Consider the following 23946-nt stretch of genomic DNA (forward strand, 5'->3'; position numbering starts at 1 on the left):
ATGCATAAAAGAAGAAGCCCTGGTGGCACCTTTTCAAATCCACCAGCTGCTCCTTGGAAAACCCTATGAGGCAGTTCTACTCTGTCCTATAGGGTCACTATGAGTCAGAACTGACTCAACGGCAACGTGTTTTGGCATAACGAAATGACTAGAATAATAGTTTCGAATTTTCCCATTTTTTATTTTTTACTATAAATAGGTCTTTTTATTGTGAAGTTTTCAAAAAATGCTGTAATTTTTTGAAAGAGAAATATGTAAATTTATATACTATATTTACCTTAAAAACATTACTCAAACAAATACAACTTTACAAAATATGAATATCTCATTAGCAAAGTCTAAATCTATAGACCAGAAGGCATATAAAAAACACCTTGCCTCTAAAATTGTCATATTTCTCTGATTCCCTTTTTAAGAGTGGTTGGTATAAATACTGCTAATCAAAGTAATTTTATTTATTTAACACAAGAGTAGAACATTGCTGAGAATCGCAGACTTTGTAGGCAAGTTGTTCCTTTGGTAAAAAAAAATCAGCATTTCTAAATTTCAGAAATTTAGTGGTCATTTAGAGAACTATAGTTAAAACAAGTTTAACAAGTGTCTCTTTAATAACAAATATTGATGATACAACCATTTAAATTACATATTTTATTATGAGACTACCTGAGAGTGGTGCTTTTCTTATTTGAAATGCAATTGGTGACAAAGTGGGTGAAGAAATAGGTGAATGACTGGTTATGCTTCCCAAACTGTATTTTTTTACATTATCCTGAATCGGGCTAGAAGAAAACTGGCCCTATGATGAAAAAACAAAACAAACATACATACATATATACACATTTGCATATGAAATCCTATGGTTCACTTCCTTAATTTTGTTATATTGCATGCTATTTATCCACACCTTCAAAGTACATTTATAAACTAGGAATTGTTCAAAAGAACCATCAAAAGGCATCTTATAACAAGGACAATTAAGAAGACTGTTACTAAAATTTTGAAATAGACTATGTTAGTCAATACATAAATGCAGTATGCTCAAACCATTAAATTTTACAATAAGCAGCTATTTACGAAAATTTTTAAAATATTTATTGACTTCATCAGACATGAATGCCCATCTAGTTGTGTTACTCTAAGAATCTTATATAATTCAGTAAATAATGACAAATTTGGTCATCCCATATACCTTTAAATACAAAATAGGAGAGTCTGACCAAAAAAATCCCTATGATTAGTGACAATATGGGAACTATGTTAATCTTCATGAAATATAAAACCCCTTAAGTGCAATATGATCATCTACAACCAAGTGTATCCATAGTAAACTAACCAGCCACTTCTAGAACATTTCTTACCGAACTTGGAGTCTGCACAGGGCTCTTACACTGTACAGGAGATAAATCTATTGAATAAAAGACCTCAAGTGATGCTTGAGCACCACTACGAGGACTGCTGGGAGAAGCTGGAGACAAGGGGTCAGAGATACTTCCGTTCCCATCTAAAAACAGCTTTCTTCTGAGAGATGAAGAACTGAGGTTTCCAGGAGACTGATCTGCAAATTCATCAGCTCTAAAATAGTCACCTAAATTAAATGGTAACAAAATAAAAGGTAAAGCTAATCATTCTGAAAAGCAATTATACTTCTATGTTACTCTGATTTTTTTAAAAAACCAGCATGTATTACATGTTTGAATTTTTTTAAATGGCAAAGTTTAACTGCATGTGTGATGTTTTGAATCTTAAAATTATTCCTTCTTTTTTGAATGCTTCGTTATTAGTACGGGTAATACCAATAAAATGTGCCCCATAAACAGTTTATGTCAACAGTAAAGTTCCTTACAATAGAAAGCAAATTCAGGCCAAGTTAAAGACAACATTTTCCCCACTTCTTTAGAAAGAGGTAGTACCACATATTCCCATTTACAAACAGCCAGCAAAATAAAACCTTCTATTTTAGTTATTAAAAGTTCAAACAAACACAATATTTACCTAATACATTTTCTAAGTTAAAATCCACAGGAAGAGACAGCAATGTCTGACAAGCAGCTAGAAGCAAACAAATAAATACAAACACGGATAAATCAATGAAAGCATATTACATGCAATTTAGCACGTGCTTCACAACCTACCACCTCCCCAGGATGTTCCAGCCAAACAATTGTCTCATCTCCACATTCTATGACACACCAAGCCACCTTCCTATTTGCAGTTTCCCACACCTTCAAGTACACTGACATAAACCTGTTAATGGTAATGGTAAAGGTTACCTCCTGGCTGTGGTGTTGGAATCAAAAAGGAAACCAGCCTACACCTGGGGGTAGACTTCTCAGTGTTGATAATGCTCTAAAGAATGCCTTCCAGAAGCAGAAATCAATTCACAGGCTTTGAACAAGAAAACAACATACTACTGCTATTTTTCAAGCATGGCTGGATGTACCTATTCTATTTGTTTTTAAAAGTCAACTCTCATAAAACAGTCATAAAGCTCATTCATACAAAGTAAACAACTGCAATTCCAGTTAAGTGTTACCACATGAACTGATTTTAAAATCAAATGTAGCTTAATATGGTACATACATCTTTTCAGACTGTTCATACCTACCATTGCTTTTCTCAGAATGAACAGTCAACTTTCTTCCAACTGGAGATTCACTATTTATATTTATACCTGGAAAACATTTTAAATGAAAAGACTTGCATTTATATATTCTTCATTTACTTTATGATTACTTTTTCCAGAGTAAAAAATAAAGTGGGAACTTTTATTTTACAGTATTTAAAAAATAAATATCTACATATATAAGTATATACTTCGGCATGTTTCTGTTAGGTTCTTTTTGTTTAACCCTTGAAGGAACACAAGGATAAAACTAGAAAGACTACTACGGCAAATAAAAACCAAAAACCCAAACCCACTGCCGGCGAGTCATTTCCGACTCATAGTGACCCTATAGGACAGAGCAGAACTGCCCCATAAGGTTTCCAAGGTTGTAAATCTTTACAGAAGCAGACTGCCACATCTTTCTCCCATGGGGCAGCTGGTGGATTTGAACCACCAATCTTTTGGTTAGCAGCAGAGTACCTAACCACTGTGGAACCACAGCTCCTTACCATATCAAATACCAAACCCGTTGCCGTCAAGTCAATTCCAACTTATAGTGACCCTATAGGACAGAGTAGAACTGCCCCATAGGGTTTCCAAGGAGCGGCTGGTGGATTTGAACTGCCGACCTTTTGGTAGCAGCCTGGGCTCCTAATCACTGTGCCACCAGGGTCCCACAGCAAATAAAGAGGCATCCAATAATACTTTTTAAGGAAAGCATGGTTGCTCTCCATAATGTCAACCTTAAAAGGTTAAGGATGCTCAGAAAAGGCGGGTGAGAATGGTTACACAACTCGAAGAATGTAATCAATGTCACTGAATTATACATGGAGAAGCTGCTGAATTGGTATATGTTTTGCTGTGTATATTCTCAACAACAGCAACAAAAGAAAAAAAACGGTTAAGGATGCATTTTAGCCATCCTTAATATCCTCAAACATTAAGGATATATGTCTTCTATGATTTAATGCTTTTCCAAAATACATTTAGATAAATTGTGCCAGATTATTTTCATAAAACCTGAAACTTAATAAAACCATGCTTATTTTATTCCTCAACAGGAGTAGTAAAAAGTTATTGTTTTGCTCTTTATAGTAATAGAAATATGGGTACAAATAATTTTTTTTAACAACCTAGTATTAACTTTCATAACTTGAAGATCACCACAGATAAAAACTAAAACAATGAAAATGACTAATACAAGCAAAATTAAGGGGAGGAAAAAGTGATAAAACAAAATGGAAAAAAAAAAAAAAAACCCCCAGAAAGCTTAAAGTAAGATGACAGAACAAAGACGACGAAAGAAACAGTTCAAAATAGTAAATAAATAAACAGGTGACAGAGTGAGTGGGTAAATGAGTTAAAGCTGCTTATTTAAGACTATCAACTAGGTAAAAAAAAAAGAAAGTAAAAAATAAAATTCTGGATTCAAATGTCTTCTTTGCTGTAGACAACATGACCTTCTATAAGACCAATATTTACAGGGTTTCACTGCCTAAAATCCTGTAATATCCTTGGTCTTTGGGATGAAGTCCAAAGACCTTAGGCTTATGAGGGCCTTCAAACCTTGCCAACTTCTCTAGCATGGCTGCTCTCCGGCTAAAGATTATTTGAGTACCTTGAAAATACCAGGTTCTCTCTTAACCACCTGATATTTCTCACATACTTTCATCTCTGCCTTTTCTACTGCATCTCCCGAGACCGGCTAACTCACGTCTCAACTTAAATTTATCTTCTACACCATGCCTTCCTTCGTTGGCCTCCTTAGGCTAGGCTTCACACGCACAGCAACATTATCACAACACTTTTCAACTCTATCGTGTTTCCTTGGTTGTTTTCCCTAGAAGGACTTATAAAGCAAGCTTAAAACCACAACCACATGAGAAAAAAAAAAAAAAAGGATGGATTTGATTATACCAAAATAAGAGTTTCTATGTAACCAAGTATATCAAGAAAAAACATGCACATGGAAGAATGGGAAATAGTATTTGAAATGTTTAAAACCAATAGTTACAACAATATACAAGGTATCTGTCTTAGTCATCTAGTGCTGCTATAACAGAAATACCACGAAAGTGGATGACTTAAACAAAGAGAAATTTATTCTCTCACAGTCTAGTAGGCTACAAGTCCAAATTCAGGGCATCAGCTCCAGGGGAAGCCTTTCTCTCTCTGTTGATTTCTCATCAATCTTCCCTGGACTAGGAGCTTCTCAGCGCAGGGAACCCGGGGTCCAAAGGACGCGCTCTGCTCCTGGCACTGCTTTCTTGTGGTATGAGGTCCCCCTGTCTCTCTGCTTGCTTCTTTTATACCTCAAGAGATTGCCTCAAGACACAATCCAATCTTGTAGATTGAGTCCTGCTTCACTAACACAACTGCCACTCATCCTTCCCTCATTAACATCATAAAGGCAAGATTTACAACATACAGGAAAATCACACAATACAGGGAATCATGGCCCAGCCAAACAGATACATACATTTTTTGGGGGACATAATTCAATCCATAACAATATCTTAAAAATTAACAGGGAGGGAAAAAAAGACAGCCAACTTCAACAGAAATATGACCAATGGATTAGAAACAGACAATTTACAAGAGAGGAAACTTTAAAGGCCATTAGCATATGAAGAAATGAACATTAGAACAGTTATTTGAAATGTCAAACAACCAATTAAAGAGGCAAAAATTTGAAATCTGGATACTGCCAAGTGTTAGCAGGGATGGCAGGACATAGGAGCCCGTGGCACTGTTGATGGCCGTGTAGACTGCTGCAGCCTTTCTGGAGAGCAGCTGGCACTGCAGAGTCAAATCAGGTAAACATATACCCTATAATTCAGGAATTCTCTGCCTATATATATATCCCAAAGAAATTTTCACACATGACCATATATTAAAACACAGGTGGATGTTCACTGAAGTACTTTTTATAGTGGTGAGGAGTTGAAGGCATATCACTAAAACAATAGAAGGTAAACGTAGAAAGTAAATTAGAAGCAGCAGATTAGATGTTCACAGAGCAACCTGAATGAACATTAAAGCTGGAGCACTGAATAAAAACTTAATAGAATAAGAAAATATCATTTATGTAATTTAAAAATATACACGTAAATATGCGTATTTTATAAGAACACCTACAGTTACCCATAAACCCATTAATATGCTGCCTATAAACCAAAAAAAAAACAAACTTTTTGCCATCGGGTGGATTCCAACTCATAGTGACCCTATAGGACAGAGTAGAACCACCCCAGAGGGTTTCCAAGCAGCAGCTGGTAGATTCGAACTGCCAACTTTTGGTCAGCAGTTGTAGCTCTTAATCACTACGCCACCAGGGTTTCCATGCTGCCTGTAGGGGTGTTAAAGAAAGAGTGGGGAATGGTATGATCAGGAAACAATCAGTCAACACAAAAGAAGGAAAAGAAAAATCATTTCCCATGAGTATAAGCTGGGTAAAGTAGTACACTGTGAAGTGTGTGAGTTTTGCCATCAGACTAACCAGGTTCAAATCCTGGCTTCGCCATTTCTTAGCTATGTGACCAGTTTCTTTATCCGTACAATGGGGAAAATGGTAGGTATATACTGCAAAAAGTTGTTGTGACTTCATCAGATGGTTGTTGATATTAAATAAAATAATCACGTAAAGTGCCTACAAAGAACCTGGTAACATTATGTCTTCAAGCAATGTGAGCCAAGAGCAACAACTTTGGAGCCAGAAGGCTGAAGTTCAAATCCCAGCTACTGGACAAGTTAACCTGTGCCTCAGTTGCCTCATCTGTAAAATGAGGAAAATAATTACTACAGCCCAGGTAGACTTAAAAAGGATAAAGTTTAAATAATAAAATCAAAATGCTTCATTAATTAAATATATATGGAACTTTGCACTCTGTAAACACAGTATAGAGCCTTGGGGGTGCAGTGGTTAAAGCACTCAGCTGCTAACTAAAAAGTCGGTGGTTTGAACCCACCAGCCACTCTGCGGGAGAAAGATGTGACAATCTGCTTCCATAACGATTATAGTTCAAGAAACACTATGGGGGCAGTTCTATGCTGTCCTATAGGTTATTATGAGTTGGAACTGACTCGACAGCACACAACAAAACACAGTATAAGTTTTCTTTTGCAATGTCCAGGGGATCTTTACAAAAATTGATCATATATTTGGTCCCAAAAGACCTCAGTAAATTCCAGTGAGGACAAGTTGTACAGGCTGCAGAACAATTAATAAGACAAAAATTAATTAACAAATAGTCAGATTTGCTATTAAATAACTTCTGTGTCAAAGAGGAAATCAAAACTACAATTACACGTAATTTAGAAAGTAAAATCACTAATAACATTATATATCAAAACCTTTGGAATGTAGTCAAAGTTGTACCTAGGAGAAAAATTAATAACCTGAAGTACTCTCATTACTAAATAAACAACTAATAAATAAGCATTCAATTCAAAATGATAGGAAGGCAAAGAGTAATTATGAGTGTGAGTTCCAGAGCCAGAAATACGTGAGTTCAAATCTCAGTGCCATTATTAACTAGCTTTATGATTTCGGGCAAGTTACTTAAGTCTTGTACCTTGGTTTTCTCATCTAGAAATGAGAGTATTAATAGTACAGTATCTTCACAGAGTAGCCATAAAGATTACATGAGTTGATGCATATGATACTTAGAATAGTACACCTGGCACATAATAATACATGCTAGTTGTGATGGTTAAGGTTATGCGTCAACTTGGCTAGGCCATGATTCTCAGTAGTTTGGCAGATACTATGTAATCATCCTCCATTTTGTGATCTGATGTGAGCAGCCAATTAGCTGAAAGAGGACTTTCCTTGGGGGGTGTGGCCTGCATCCAATATATATGGCAGTTCTGGCAAAGCTTGCCCTCTCTAGATCCTGCAGCTCTCTGGCTCTTGGGACATGAACCAGCAGCCTCCCGTCAGACCTGCCAATTTTGGGCTCGTCAGCCCCTGCAACCACGTGAGTCAGGAGAAGCCTCCAGCCTGACGTGTGACCCACAGATTTGGGACTTGCCAGCCTCCACAACTGTGTGAGCCATTTCCTTGAAACAAGTCTCTTTCTCTATATATATATACTTACACACACACACACATATATGCTTCACTGGTTTTGTTCCTCTAGAGAACTCAGCCTAAGACACTACTTATTATTGTTATTCACACACGTCATCAGCTCCTACCATTCCTCTGGTCATTTTCTGTGTTCTAGCCCCAATGGCCGTCCCGGTTCATTGAACGGGCCAAGTTCCTTCCCTCCCCAGGAGTTCTAACTCCACGCTGAGGCGAGCAAGATCTAAGCGTCCTGGCCTCTGTCGACCTCTGCAACCTCTCCTCTTAACTCTCCCACTTGCTCACTGCATTTCACCACCCAGTCACTTCCTCTCTATCCCTTTTAACCCTTTACCTTGTTTCACTTTTTTATAGAACTTTATACTGTATCATATATATAGCAACCATACAAAACAATACTTTTTAAAGTCTATCTATTGTACATGAGAAGACTAAATTTATGAAGTATTTGCTTTACAGTGGGGAAACAGGTTAAGAGGAACGGAAGGAGTACAGTGGGGATTGAGAATTTATCTGTGATGTTTTTATTTCTTTTATTCAATTTTTTTTCGTATTTTCTTTGTCAATTGTTATCTCTGGATGGTGGGCACACAGACCTAGTTTATTCTCTTTTCTGTATTTTTTTTTTTTCTTTCCGTTTCTCAAAACAAAAATTGTTTAAAAAAATTAGTAGGGAAGAATAAGCTTTAGTTGAAACTTTAACTTCAGTTTAAGATCTAATATGATAACCTCCTATTTTAATTTCTTCTTAATATGCAAACCAAGGAAGTTCTAACTATTAAACCTACTAAACAAACCAAGGAACTTCTAACTACTACTCTTAAATCCGAATTAAAGTTTTCCATATACACATTTAGTAAGTATAAATACTCAGGCTGATTTAGCATCAACTAATGCACTATACTGCAGTACTGAAATACTGCTCGAAATGCACTTAGAAATTTTCAAATAAAGGATGCAACTAGGTACACATATCAAATAAGACTATCAACCAACATATTAATATATATTCTGTATGATCATAAACTTCTTATCAACTGAAAACAAGTTTATCTGTCATATAAACTTGTACATTCCAAGTTTTGTTTTCCAGAAGCCAGTCTTCTAAAATCCCCAATTTTAAGTAACAGCTGCAAACCCAGATATAGGCCTCACTTTGGTGTCTTTAAAATGCAAATAACACTAAGGGGGAAGCACTTAAGAGAAAGGGACATCTGTACAAAAGAATATGACATATATAATTTGGCAACAATATCAACAATGATGCAAATGCAAAAAAAAAAAAGTGTGTATGGTCACGTATATTTGTGTATAGGCATTTGTTACAAGGGTAGGTACAGGTATATACATGTGTGCACAGAAGTAGCTATAGGTACAAGTACAGATATATGCGTGCAGCAACATATATTCATAGAAGACATAATTAGAAACTTCTCAGACATAACTACCTTGTGAGATTGGTTTTCTACGTTTGAAGGCTTAGCACCTTAGTCTCATGGGACAACTCAGTCAATTGGCATAACATAGTTCACAAAGTTCATGTTCTGCACCCTAGTGAGGTGAGAAGCGTCTAGGGTCTTAAAAGCTTGTGACAGCAGCCATCTAAGACACAACTACTGGTCTCCACTCGTCAGGACCAAAAGAGAAAGAAGAAAACCAAAGTCTCAAAGAAACTAGTCTATAGAGCTAACAACCTACATGCGCCACGGCTTCATCTACCCTGAGACCAGAAGAACTAGATGGTCCTCAGCTACCACTACCAACCATTCTGATCAGGGCCACATGGATGGACTCTGATAGACAGGGAGAAAAATGCAGAACAGAACTCAAATTCTTAAAAAGTCCAGATTTACTGGACCAGTTGAAACCAGAGCACTGCCTGAGACTATCGCCCTGAGATACTCTTTAATCCCGGAACCAAAACTATCCTGAGATCACCTTTTAGCGAAGTAAGAGAGTGGCACACAAAATAAAGGATATTATCCATAAGTACGATGCTCTACTAAAAAAAACATCTATTTGAGACCAAAAGGTCAAGACGAGAAGATAAGGGGGCAAAGAAACTAGAGTACTGGAAACAGAACAATCAGAAGGCAATTAAAGAGAATGCTGACACATTGTGAAAAATGTAACTAATGTCACTGAACAATTTTTTGGTCATTGTTGATGTTGTTGCCAAATTACATATGTCATATTCTTTTGTACAGATGTCCCTTTCTCTTGAGTGCTTCCCCCTTAGTGTTATTTGCATTTTAAAGACACCAAAGTGAGGCCTATAACTGGGTTTGTAGCTGTTACTTAAAACTGGGGCCTTTAGAAGACTGGCCTCTGGAAAACAAAACTTTGAATGTACAAGTTTATATGACAAATAAACTTGTTTTCAGTCGATAATTTACAGAGTTAACTTTCACCAACAACACATTAAAATATTATTTGTAAAAAAAGAATGCAAATAAAAAGAAAACAGTTGAAAAGACCATACTTTTATATCAGCTGGGCTACTACTGGTTACCTCACAAAACAAAAAAGGAGTGTTTTAAATCTGCAGATGTCCATAAAAGTTTAGACTTTCCTTATAAAAGTCAAAATACTACCACTGTTAATAACAGCTAATGTTTACTAAGTGCTTACTATTATATGCACTGTGCTAACTGCTTTATGTGTATTATCTTATTTAGTTATCAAAACAACACTAGGACATTAGACTACTATCATCTCATTTTTACAAATGAAGAAACTGATTCAACCAAAATTACAGAGCAGCATTATTCCTTGTATCCGTATAAACAAAGTACACAGAACTACATATAATTTAAAAAACTACAACAAATTTCATGACTTTTCCAGCTAATTTTGGAGGAGCCTATACCTTAAATTGTTTTATAAAGCTGAAGAAACTGAGTGTGTTTTAAGAGGGATTTCCAGTTTCTACCAGGCAATGGATCTGAATGAGAGTGTGTACCTGTTCACAGTTCACTGATGACTTCCATCAAATACACGTGTCAGTGCCTGAAATAATCACTGGGCCCAGTATTCTGACAATTTACATTTTATCTTATCATTTACTAGGCTACCTTAGCAGATAAAAAAAATTTAATAGTAAAGGCTAACAGTGCAAGCTAACATGTATAAACAAAAGCATTTTTCTCCTTAAGGTAAATAATACTGAGCACTTTAGGTAAATAATACTGAGCACTTTAGGTAAATAATACTGAGCACTTACCAAGTGCTAGGCACATGATTTTAGAGGTATTATCTCATCTAATCTTCATAACAACCATCATTTTACAAATAAGAAAACAAGCGAGTGCAATAAGCTGAGTAACTTGCCTGAAGTTACACAGCTAGTAAGCTATACGGGTAGGATTCAAATCCAGAGAGCATTACTGTAGAGCAGCAGTCAGCAAACTATAGCCCATGGCCCAAATTTGGATGGCCACCTATTTTTGTAACTAAAGTTTTATTGGAACACAGCCACACTCATTCATTTACATATCATCAATGGTTACTTTACTTTCATGTTACGACAGAGTTGAGTGGTTACAACAGAGACTGTGTGGTCTAGAATAATTAATATTTGGTTCTTTACAGATGAAGTTTGTTGACACTACTCCAGTGTTGCCCCATAGAGCCTTTTCTGTGATGATGGACATGTTCTGTATATGTGCTGTCCAATAAGGCCATTACTAACCACATGTGGCTACTGAGCATTTGAAATGTGAATAGTGTGACTGTGGAAGTAAATTTTTAATCTTATTTATTTAAATTTAAACAGCCACATGTGGCTAGATGCTACTATGTTAAGAACTGTGAAGAGTCTGAGATTTTTCCCTACTTGCAACGTAATACATTAACATGCAAAAGTTCCATGGACTCTGGCTGAAGACATGCAGCTTCTGGGTCAAAGACAATGAATTTACTATTCATGACATAGCAGCCAACATGAACTTCATGTTCACATCAGTTCCTTTGTCCCCCAAGTCCATGGAGGTGACATGAAACAGCCTAGGTAAATGTTGCGCATGTAATGGGTTTGTGTCACAGCTCAGGAAGCCCAAGTTTAGTAAATCCCAATCTTTTATTATGGGCTTCAAGCAAATCTGCTCTAGAGGGAGACTTTATCTTTGTTAGACTGGGCAGCAAACAAATTTACCCTTTGCTCCGGAGGGACACACTATTTCTATCTTCCAAGGATGTTCAGAATACAAACAACCTTGAGCCGACTGGAAAAAAACTTGTGTCTCTTCTTGCAAGATGTGCAGAAATGTAAGACCCATGGAGGACTGTCTCCTTCCCAATACTGTATAGGACAGCATAGCTCTGAAGCCCATCCTATTAACCACTGCACTATATCATCACGGGCTTGATTAGCCTATCAAAATCTATTGTATTTTTAGCATCTTTGTGATCTCTCCTAACTCTAATTTTGTTACAGATCACATAAGGTTGATTCATTTGTTCAAAAATTCAACATTAAAGAAACTGGGGGGGAAAATTGACATCTAAAAAAATGTTACGTTGGACACAGTTTTAGAACTGGAAGGGATGTTAACAGAGACAACCAACTAGTTCAACCCCTTTATTTCACAAGCAGAAAACTGAAGTCTAAAGAGGTTGAATAACTTGGTAAGGTCACCCTTTTTGGTTTACAGTAGCCCTAGGTTTACAACCCAGGTCTCTATCCAATATAGCATGCTACTTTTAGTTTGTAACGGCTGAACCTGGTTTTTTAACCGAGGTTCCACTACTTTTAGCATCTCTGTGATCCTGGACAAGGTTTACAGAGGTTTCTAACCGTAAGTTTTCTCACCTATAAAATGGAACCAACAATAGCACCTCCTTCATATGCGCTGTTGTTCAGGAGTAACTGAAAGCACACGGAAAGTACTCAATCCACGTTACTATTGTCTTAGTTATCTAGTGCTGCTAGAGGAGAAATACCACAGTGGATGGCTTTAACCACCCGGAGTGAGCCCTGGTGGTGCAGTGGTTGAGAGCTCAGCTGCTAACCAAAAAAGGTAGGCCACTTGAATCCACTAGCTGCTCCTCGAAAACCCTACGGGGCAGTTCTACTCTGTCCTGTAGGGTCGCTATGAGTCGGAATTGACTTGACAGCAACAGGTTTGGTTTTTGGTTTAGAAGTCATTTAAGTATTCATCTTTCACTCCACCTCATGAGAAATCAGTAAATCAGCAAAAAACAAAGCAAATTAAGGATTTCATTAGGGAAAAAAAAAAAAAATTAACCTTCAAAAATCACTGCTAGAGTCATTAATAACTCACCACTATAAACCCTGGTGGTGTAGTGGTTAAGTGCTACAGCTGCTAACCAAAAAAAGGTCAGCAGTTCGACTCCACCAGGCCCCCCTTGGAAATTCTATGGGGCAATACTACTCTGTCCTATAGGGTCGCTATGAGGCAGAATCGACTTGATGGCAATGGGTTTGGTTTTTTTATACTCATTACCAACCATTTCTGCATCTGTGGATCCACTATAACCATCATTATAACTGAAATTCATAATGGCCATTAAGAAAAAATTACATTTAGAATAGAATGACCAAAAACAGGGGTTTGGTATATTCTTGTAACATTTTGAATCTAATCCTCAAGAAGTTAAATCCTCTGTTATGTAGAAATTTCATTTGTGAAGGACGGCAAGCTCCTTACCAAAGCAGATAAATGGAAACTTCACTATATGTTGCTTTATTTTCAGTGGGTACTAATATTTGCCCTTACGGTACCCAAAGTCCAAGTAAAGCTATGTTTTTCTACATGTTCTTTGTCTTGTTTTCAAATAATAACCCTCACAAAAACGTCAGCACCTTTAGTATGGATATAAAGTATCACTATACTGCATGAAATAGGAAAAATAATTAGGCAAAAAGAGCGTGCTTCAGATCTGATAGACATTTTGCAGTAAAATCAAATCTGCAGTAACAAAGCATCCTGGTATTTTGAATATTTTGCTCTACAAGAAGCATTTAAAGGGCTGCTGCTGAGTTGAAAATCAGTTAAAAGAAACTGTTCAAAGTCTACGCTTAACCAAGGGCCAGTCTAAAAAAGAAACTCACAAATTCCACTTACAGTCTAGGATGGGATTCCCAATGTCATCTTTCTCATTCAAAAGCCTTTTAAATATGATTTGTAGTAACTCACATTTACTGGACTGATACTCTGAAAGCTGTTTCCCTTCATGATCCGTCCAAGGAGAGGGTACGATGACATCTTTAGTGAAAAACTAAGAAAATCAAAGTCATACAATTAGGCATAAAATCCCCACAAGATATAAAGTTAAACGGCACCTGGGTTATTTTCATTTAATCATTTCAAACATGTCATATACTGATTTTATAGTTATACTTAAAATTTTTAATACTTAAAGGCACAAATAACTAAAGGTGAGATAAAAGGAATTTAAAGTATATATAAAGAGAAATCTTAATACTTCAAATCAACCACTTAAATTTGAATCTTGCAGGTTAAGCTAAACGCATTAAACATAGAGAATATATTTTTAATTTCTTCCTCCAAATTTTTTTTTTTTTTTTTTTTGGGAAGAGGGAAGATGAAGAGGGAGGGAACAAATGGAGATAAAGGCATGCAAGTAAGCCAGTATCAATGATGTGATAAAGCTGGCTTGTACTGGCTTGCAAGATCTGATTATTAAATATTTGGGAATTATGTGTACCAGTTGTTAAATAAAGCAGTTATCAAAATAAAACTACGTAAACTTACAATTAAATAAATTATACTAAAAATAAAGGCCATAAATACTCAAAATTCATTACTTGCTAATTATTTCACATTTTACCAGTATCTATGCTCTTGGGATTAATCACATCTTTTGTGTCTGTATGGTAGAACTACTGCACATAATAGTATGCCACTGCATGTCTCTTCCCATTCAGTGATGTCACATTAGTAGCCTGAAATTGGCATTAACTGGAGTAATTACACCATGGATAGCAGCGATCACACTCCCAACTCCACAACCAGAGAACCAGTTATTAAATATTTACCAGCACACCACTGGCCAAATGGAGACGGAGCATTTGGAATACAGGCATTCCTCAGGTTACAAACACCCAACTTACAAACAACTCATACTTAGGAATGGACTGCCATAAAGCCTATCATATTAAAAATTTGAATTAAACACAGTGGTTCGTAATAACAAACTCACGCACTACTTTGTAACACTCATGAAAACACTGCGTGGTTTTGAAGTGTTTAAGTGTATTGAAAGGTAGAATATATACTATATACTAGGACAAACATTTCACTGATGCCAAATAAGAACCATATATACTGTTCCGACTTACCTACAAACTCTATTTAATAAGAGACTTAGGAATGGATCTCATTCATAACCCCGGGACTGCCTGTACATTTCTTTCCTCTTTCATTTCAGATAAAATTAAACCTAATATAATATGTTTGCCTTCCCTCTCTATGTTTTGGGGGCAAGTCAAATCATTTTCTTTATATTTTGCTACACATGTGACAAACAGCTAATTTCTTAATTACACTATCTATGAATCTATGAGAAAAGATTTTAAAGAAAGGAAAATGGGCAGAGATTACAATTCCCAAGAAAAAAGGAAATATAAAGGATCCATAAACATGAAATAATGCCTAAGTTCACGCAAAAGTAAATGCAAAGCCAAATAATGAGATGTCATTTTTTTAAAGTAAAAAGATAAGCAAAAATTAACAAGTATGGCAATATTTAGTACTGCTAATATGTAGCCAGAGATATAAATTAGTACAACCTTTTGGGAGGGCAATATGGCAAAATCTACCAAAGTGATAATTCACAAAGTGTCTATCTTAGCAAGTCCATTTGAAGTACACAAAGGTATATATGTACAAGTATATTCACCACAGCATTATTTGCGATAGAAAAAAATGAACACAACCTAAAATTCTATCAATAAAAACCGAAAACCAAACCCATTGCCGTCAAGTCGACTTCGACTCATAACAACCCTATAGGACAGAGTAGAATTGCTCTACAGAGTTTCCAAGAAGTACCTGGTGGGTTCAAACTGCCGACCTTTTGGTCAGCAGCTGTAGCTCTTAACCACTGTACTACCAGGGCTTCCAGTCTGTCAATATGGCCTGGGTTAGGTTATGGTACGTCCATAAAATGGAACACTATGCTGTTTTTGAAACAATGTATGTGCTAATTATCAAAAAATACCTAAGAAAAATTATTAAGCAAAAAAGGTACAAAACAGTATGATGATCATATTTGTTTACAATATTTAAAAGATATATAATTTTATGTACATAAAATTAACCTGAAAGGGACACAAGAAATTTTATAATCGTTACCTTTAGAGAGTAAAGAGGAAACAACAGGAGAATAAAATGGCTTATCGTCTTTGTTTTATATCTTTTCTTTGCTCTTTGAATTTTTTGTTTTTACTATGTGCAATATTTATTACTTCTATTTTCAAAAATAAAAATTAAAGAGAAAAAACTTAATTTGTTTCTTATACACTAACCCTAATCTTCACTATGACTTCATTTTCATAAGTTTTGTCTTCTGAATTTCCCTTTAAAGTTGAGGATTCTAAAGAAAAAGCATATTTTTCAAAATGCTAGGGAATGGGAAAGAGTCTGAGAATATTCCAGTGGGGAAGAATTAAGTGACTGGATCAGAGTGAAAATTCTGATGTTACTAGACAAAACTAAGAAGTAGATAATGTTTGGCAAGAGTAAAGTATATGAAACTGTATTCTAAGAAATAGACCATATCCGAATTCAAAAGGACATAACCTACACTAGAAAAACAAGTGCAGTAGGAAACATGGCAATGGTCTCTGAACATGTCATAGCTGAAGTCTTTTGGGTTGCAGAAGTACCAATTATACGTACGAAATAGAGGGAGCCAGAGAGGAAAATAAGAAATGTTGCCATGGACATAAAGACTTTCTGAGGAAATAACTAGATAGATAACCTTTATACTCTAAAAGAAGGAGATGGGCAAACAAATAAACAAAAAAAACCCAAAAGTGGAAAACTCAGCTCATTATCTTTATTATTAAAAAAAAAAACTACACTTGTGATATACTTTTTCTATTTAAAGGTAAGACATTTTATTTCATGAAATATATATTTTAAAAATCCAAAGTATCAACAACAAAAAAAGATAAAACCATTACCCATACCAATCTAGATGCTTAAAGCCTGAAAATACTCAACTTACTCTACATAAACTCCAACCTGAAAGAAAAGTTTGTGCTAACCAATATTCTGACGGCACAAGAAAGGCAAACTGTACTAGGCTCTGAGAAAGGAAAGATGAATGAGGCACAATATTGGCCAAAAAAGAATTCAGTCTAGAAGCCAGGAAACAATTAAACCAGTAATTATGAGAGGTTCTAGGATAGCTGGAAAACTGGTTTTATGGGAGCACAGAGGGACACTTAATATAGCTGGCAACAGGTTGGTGAGGAGATGGGACAGTGAAGGAGTTGAAGGAAGTCTTCCTAAGAGGTGACATGCATACAGAACTGAAGTTGAACTAGCTTAATGATCAGTAACAGTTTTAAGTTACCTCTTCAATGGCTTTTTGTCTTTTGTCTTCCACATCTTTATCTATTCTATACAGAGATAAAGAAGAAAAAGAACCATGCCATTACTTTAGTTTACTGAACACTTAAAATAATAACCTTTCAAAGGAATAATTTTCTTGAGTTGAAAACTCATAAATGCTAAGCTCACCTGAAAAAACCGGTACCTTATAACATTTAGTAAATGTAAATTTAGTATTGTGAAGTTCAGCATTCCATTTCATTCCTTTCCACTGAAGATGTGAATGGAATATTTTCTTTTAAATGGCTTACACTGATATAATTTAAAAATTACTATTAATAACATAAAGAAATGTGAATAAACTTTATACTTTAATAACCACAAATTAAGCACTTCTTTCCACAGAAATCTAAAAATCATCCAAATTCTTTCCCTTCAATTTATAGCAAGTTTATTATAGCAATAATATTAAGGTCAACTCTTCTCTGAAATAGAAGAAAATGATCATCCTTACAGTTTCTGAACAAAAACATTAATTATGAAATAAAACAATAGACTGACTATGCTATAAGATCTAATACAAAATGTCGGGTCTAAAGCACAAGGCATATACTTGCCAAGGACTAAGCAGTTAGCCTTGTAGGACCACTTCTTTACTCTGTTCCAAGAAAGAGTCATATTTGTTTTCCATCAATAAATTGGTAAGACACTTTTTACAAGAATTGAAAATTATTATCTCTCAAAAATCTTTCCCATGTATATTTGTAGTTAAACAAAGTTTATATAAGGATGTAAATGTTTCAGAAATTCATCAAGTGAATTTTTCAGCTAAGGGAATTATGAGAAAATAGACTACAGTGATAATCCACATATCCCAGTCTGAACAGCAGCCATTTTGAGATAATAATTCAGTTCTTTTTACCATGGTCAAAATGACAGTGCACAATAATCTCAGTATACAGTAAGTAAGCTCTGATCTAGCATTACCTCATTTAGAAACCTTTTGCTGCTTCATCAGGTGATTGCTGCAAGAGGTGAAAATCAGTTTGGCCAAATATTACAGAGCCAGATCATGGAAGGTTTTAAGAAGTCATGTAGGGCAGAGCATCCTGACTACTATAGGGTAGAACACTGGCATGATGCCAGTGTTACAGGTGTGCCCTGAATGTTGCTCTCTTGGACTGCAGTGACCCTCATGATGGGTCCCCTTCTGTGTGGACAGACTCGTTAGTTTACAGCAGTATGCCTTACAGCTATCATTTTCTATGTGTGCCCTGACATGGAAAAGGTGGGCAGTACTAGAATAGGGAGTTCTGATTTGATAAGAAGAGTTACAGGAAGTTACTGCTTTTTTCTAAGAACGAATCAACATCTTTTGTTAAGACAGTCTACTCACTAACCTTGGTTGATGCCATTATCATTTACTGAATTACATTAGTAAATTAAATTAAAATTAGGGCCCACTCTTTTCTCCTGTGAACTGACAAGTCTATCCTGTGAACTACACCACGATTCTTTTCATAAACCTACTCAGATAATAATACATCACTTAATAACGGGTATAAAAAGATAGTGTCATAACTTTGGCTTAACTGCATTGCTGACTCTTGAGGGCAGGAATAACATCATATACTTCTTCAGTGTTCCTCACAATGTCTCATGGTGATTAACAAATATCTCATGATTGATAGATTTGTTTTGTAACAGTTATCAGTGGTTGAATATACTGAAGAGCTGAGGCAAAATAATAAAGCAGTTTGTGTGAAACAAAAAAATGAGTAACTGTGACTCCTTTGCTTTTAAATACCTTTTTTTACCTTCTCTTTCAAAGGTGTTATTTAAATTTAGGTTAAAATCCTTGTATGCTCAACCACCACTGTATTCCCTTTCTATGACACTTTGGATGGACGTTAACTAATTATGAGTGAATGGTAGAGGAAGGGGTAGAAAAGTCAGAAAATATTCACAAGAACATCTCAACATGTGTACATCTTCGTATGATTAAATTCTAAAGTCAAAGGGCAAAGGGTTATCTGTTGGACTGATGATGTATCCAACGTATCTACCTTAGTGCAGAAATTAAAAACTGGTCATAGCACCCATTTGACTTTTTTGAATATAAAAAAATCAGACTTTTAAACAGATATAAACAAAAAAGTCCATCAAACAAATACTGCTACCTGACAATGTGGAATCAAAAACTAGGTCTGTTCCCCCAAAGAAGTGCATGTTCTCAATACATTAGGCATCACTAAGCAGCATAAGCCTGAGGCACACTAGTGCTTTGAAACCTACACAATACATCACCAAATATATTAAGACTTAAAACTACTCTGGTTACTATGTAGAGCTGAAGAAAATGTAATTCTAAGGAGCCCAGGAGGCCCAGTGGTTAAGAGCTTGGCTGCTAAACAGAAGGTCAGCAGTTTGAATCCACCAGCCGCTCCTTGGAAACACTACGGGGCAGTTTTACTCTGTCCTATAGGGTCACTATGAGTCAGAATCGACTGGACAGCAACAGGTAAGTGTACCATAAGGAGCCCTGGTGGTGTAGTGGTTAAGTGCTTGGCTGCTAACCAAAAGGTCAGCAGTTCAAACCCACCAACTGCTCAGTGGGAGAAAGATTACAGCTTTAGAAACCCTAAGGGGTAGTTCTATTCTGTCCTATAGTGTTGCTATGAGTTGGAATCAACTCCATGGCAAAGAGTTTGTTTGTTTTTAGTAAGTGTACTATGTCAAAGTTGGATGATTTCTAGAAAAGTTTTCTTTATTGCTAGTGGATACTCTTCCATTCAACGTGTCTTAACTTGGTAAGAGGACTTTCAGCTTCTCCAATTATAGATAGCAACGAAACAGCATTTTGCTTTATCCACACATGGCAAAAAGGAAAAAAAGAGAACACTTTTAAAAAGGAAAAGAAAATTTTAAAAAGTCAATGGCAAAAACCGTAATCATGTAGAAGGTATGAATTTCAAAACACCTTGCCCTCTACCAAGTGCTGAAGAGGCAGAGTTGTTCCATAAGTAGCCTAAGAAGAAGGTTATCTCTAAAAGAAAAGGACTCCCACCCAGATTTGGAACTCTCACCAAGGGAATCTTTCTGGATGTAGTTCTTTGGAGTAACTCCTTATTTAAATAAGATAAATGTGCATCAAAATTTTTCCTCCCTGTTATCTTTACCTATAAAAATATTTGACCTTTCGAATTTCTTAGCTCTCTTCACTTGACAGCATGTTATCACACTTTAGTGCAGGAAAGGAAAACTTACCGAGAATGACTTAAGTATAAAGCTTGACGATGAATGTCCTCTGGGTCTATTTCTACAGGATTTATTACAGCTAGTTGATCAATAGACCATCTAAATTTCCCTGGAGTCTTAACAAAAGAAAGTAAGCTTATCAGTAAAAGCAAACTAAACTAGTTCATCACAATGCTAACCAATGTCACCTTCAAAAACAATGTGAAGAGCTATAATACAAAAATATTTTAAAGTTCTTATCTTAAAATTCGACTTTACCACTAAATTCAACGGCAAATGGTAATCATCACACTAAATCAACTTAACTGTATCTCTTTTAAAATACCAAAATCTTCGATCTTATTAATTTTTAAAATCATATAATAAGAAAAAAATCACATCAGAGTAATAAAGGTAAAAAATTCCACGATTAATACTCATCAATGATGCAACACACCCATGTAAAAGTAAACACCTGTTATAGATCTCAAAGGTCTTTACTTTCACTAAGAATAAATGGAAAATAAGCAAAGTTCTAACCATAGAAGTGGCTGCAAAAGCTCACAAAATAGTTGATCCTGAAAATAATTATGAATAGTAACAAGTGCTGTCATTCCTTATTCAACTACCCAATTGAACCAAAAGCTTATCCAAATCGCAATCAATAATCAGGAATATATTTTTGACAAATTCAGACCTAAAGTCCCTAGATGCCATGATTTCTGGATTTGAGGATAATGTTGCAGACATTCCATTATTTATTTTTAAGACTAACAGATAAGTAAAACTTAATGAGTCAAAAAAAAAAAAAAAAAAAGTCAATTAAATATCATGGGGTCAAATTATTGAAAAGACTCAATATAAACTGTAAAACTGCCATACTTTCTCCTCCTACGTATCTGCTCATTTTCCAGAATGATAGGAAAGGTAGCATAAACAGTCACCCAGTTTGCAGTTTTTCTAAGTAACTTACTAAGGTTAAAAGATCAGGCTTTACCAGAATTTCTCCAGTGTAGTAAATAACGATAAAAATAAGCTAAACTGATGAAGCCTCTCCTTATCTCCTAAAGAGCACTTTCTCTTCCATACTACCCTGTGCTTAACCATCAATCATAATACATATCACACTCTCTTCAAATTACTAGCTTAGCTGTGTCTATTCTATTACAGCAGGGGTTGAATTCTCTTTGTACAGACTACAAGCTAAGAATAGTTTTGAAATTTTCAAATGATTGAAAAAACTCCAAAAGAAAATATGACGTGACACATGAAAATTACATGAAATTGTAATTTCAATGTCCATAAGTAAAGCGTTATTGGAACCCAGTCGCGTTCATTTGTATATGTATTGTCTATGGCTGTTTTTGGAGCCCTGGTGGCAGAGTGGTTAAGTGTTTCGCTGCTAACTAAAGGGCTGGCAGTTCAAATCCACCAGCCGCTCCTTGGAAACCCTATGGAGCAGTTCTCTCTGTCCTTTAAGGTCGCTATGAGTCAGAACTGACTCGACAGCAACGAGTTTAGTTTTTAGGTTACGACTGTTTTTGCGTTACAAGGCAGAGGTCAGTAGTTGCCAAAGTGACCAGATGACCTGCAAAGCCTAAAATATTTACTGTCTGGCCCTTGACAGAAAGCTGCTGACCCCTGAATTAGAGTATAAGCTCCTTGAGTTTCTGTATAATGATCTCAGCTATCTCATGGTGTAACCCCTATGCCTAGCACTATCTGACACATAGCAGACTTCAAATAATGTTTGCCAAACAAATGAGAAAAGACTAGCTTTTAGATGACACAGCTTCTTCTCTAATCTGGTATTAGTACATTCATCATTACTCATAGTATCTAACTACATCTACAGTGCCATGGAGCTGTCCTGTGTTATCTGTTGAATTAAAACAAAAAAAGAAATGCTAACTAAAAAAATCTTCTACCTTATTTTTAGCTCAACCACCAGATTATAATGAACCCTGGAATTAAAAAAGCACATTCCAGCTATACATACTCCATGGTATACTTCTCCCTTAACTTGTAAAGAAAGGATACTTAAATTTAAGATTATTTGTAAACACAAGTCAAGGATAACTTACCGGTAATTTTGTTGATTTAAAAACAGAAGGACTGGAGAGAGTTTGCTCATGGAGATTAGAATAATCACCAGGACTTTCGAAAGGATTTAAAACAGTGATCCTTCCTGGAGTTTCTGGTGTTATTTGCATTTTTGATTCTTTGACATCTCCCATAGCACAAAGAGAAAACTAAAAAGAAATCAGAAATATGTATAATAAAACTATGAAGCTCCACAAATATTAGCTAAATTAATTAATACAATTAAAATGTATTCAAGAAACACGTATTTTATAAAAAGAATTAAGTCAAAACGTAATGCTCTCGGGGATTTTGTACAGTTGACAAAAAAGCACATCATATATATTCTCAAGTGATCCACCAAACAACCCTGGAAACTAAAGAGATAAAATCTCCCTTTGCAGAAGAATTAACAAGCTCACACAAGTGGCCGTCGACCAAATTAGAGCTCAGATACGCCTTCCACGCAACTAAATGTTACCAATAGGCACAAGTTCCTTTTCAACTAAAGGACTTATAGTTTTTTATTCATTATCTACAGTCTCTAAAGAGTTACAACATTCTTCCGACACCCTAGTAATTCCCTATCAAATTGTAGTTATTATTAAATAATTCTTAATAGCAAGCAAATAATAGATGAGGAAGCTTGTGCACGGATGCCGTTTTTGAACATTAGACCTCGCCAGAGAGTATGACTGATTATGACTAAGAAATGAACGGCCTTATGAAGTAACACCTTCTCAAACATCCTCCTCTCGACAAGACCCACAGGATAGAAGACAAGACTGCATTACTTCTAGGCAGAGGGATATACAACTAAAGAAAAAGAAGAATGTACTTCTTAGAAGACTGAAATGCAGCTGGCTTCCTTGGATCAAGGGCAGAAGAGGACATCAACGCCGGTGTCACCCCCAGCCCCAACGCGATCAGCCTTTCTGGGCGCCCCTCTCTTCCGCACCTACCCCCTAGCTGGTCCCACTAAACCCAGGGCGACCAGGCTGGCAGGTCTGAAGTCGGGAAAAGTGAGCTATCCTATTATAGACAGGAGGAAAGGCCAGGAACTACAAAGAACGTACCTACTGGTGTGTATAAAAAGGAAACCACGATTCCTAGGGCAGAAAGCCCCCAATAGCGACTCCAGGGTGCTCCAGAGCGGCCAGACCAGAGCCCACGACAAGCTGACTCTTTAACTCCCTGCTTCCGCGCTGTGTTAGGCCAACCAGTGCACGGGGCTTGTGGACGACTGGCCAATCGCGTCGCATCGCTGTCCGCGAACCAGCCAATCGCATCGAGGCCGCGTAGTAAATTCGAATGGAAACCCTCGGCTTCACATTCCGCGCAGCGTAACGAGGCTCCAAATTCAAATCAACGCAGCCGCACGCTGGCGA

The 23946-nt window shown here is 36.2% G+C and overlaps 1 protein-coding gene across 5 annotated transcripts in view; it reads right to left on the reverse strand.

The window, feature by feature from the left end:
• The window catches only part of BORA (BORA aurora kinase A activator), a 35560-nt gene extending 11646 nt beyond the window's left edge, over positions 1–23914 (reverse strand). For 2 of the 5 annotated variants that reach the window (XM_023726740.1, XM_023726739.1), the window contains exons 1-9: positions 23635–23770; positions 22561–22728; positions 20507–20613; positions 17262–17307; positions 13853–13934; positions 2606–2671; positions 1993–2049; positions 1359–1585; positions 664–796 (exon numbers count right to left, since the gene is read on the reverse strand). In XM_023726740.1, coding sequence (XP_023582508.1) covers positions 664–796; positions 1359–1585; positions 1993–2049; positions 2606–2671; positions 13853–13934; positions 17262–17307; positions 20507–20613; positions 22561–22713 — 871 coding nt within the window. In that variant the 5' untranslated portion in view covers positions 22714–22728; positions 23635–23770. Of the gene's footprint in view, positions 1–663; positions 797–1358; positions 1586–1992; positions 2050–2605; positions 2672–13852; positions 13935–17261; positions 17308–18226; positions 18265–20506; positions 21246–22560; positions 22729–23634 lie in introns of those variants that run through there. The other 3 variants (XM_004371427.2, XM_023726742.1, XM_023726741.1) reach the window with 3 other exon arrangements.
• Between the last annotated feature and the right edge of the window lie 32 nt (positions 23915–23946).

This window comes from Trichechus manatus, unplaced genomic scaffold (genome assembly GCF_000243295.1).
Source record: "Trichechus manatus latirostris isolate Lorelei unplaced genomic scaffold, TriManLat1.0 scaffold00013, whole genome shotgun sequence".
In the NCBI taxonomy this organism is placed as follows: Eukaryota; Metazoa; Chordata; class Mammalia; order Sirenia; family Trichechidae; genus Trichechus; species Trichechus manatus.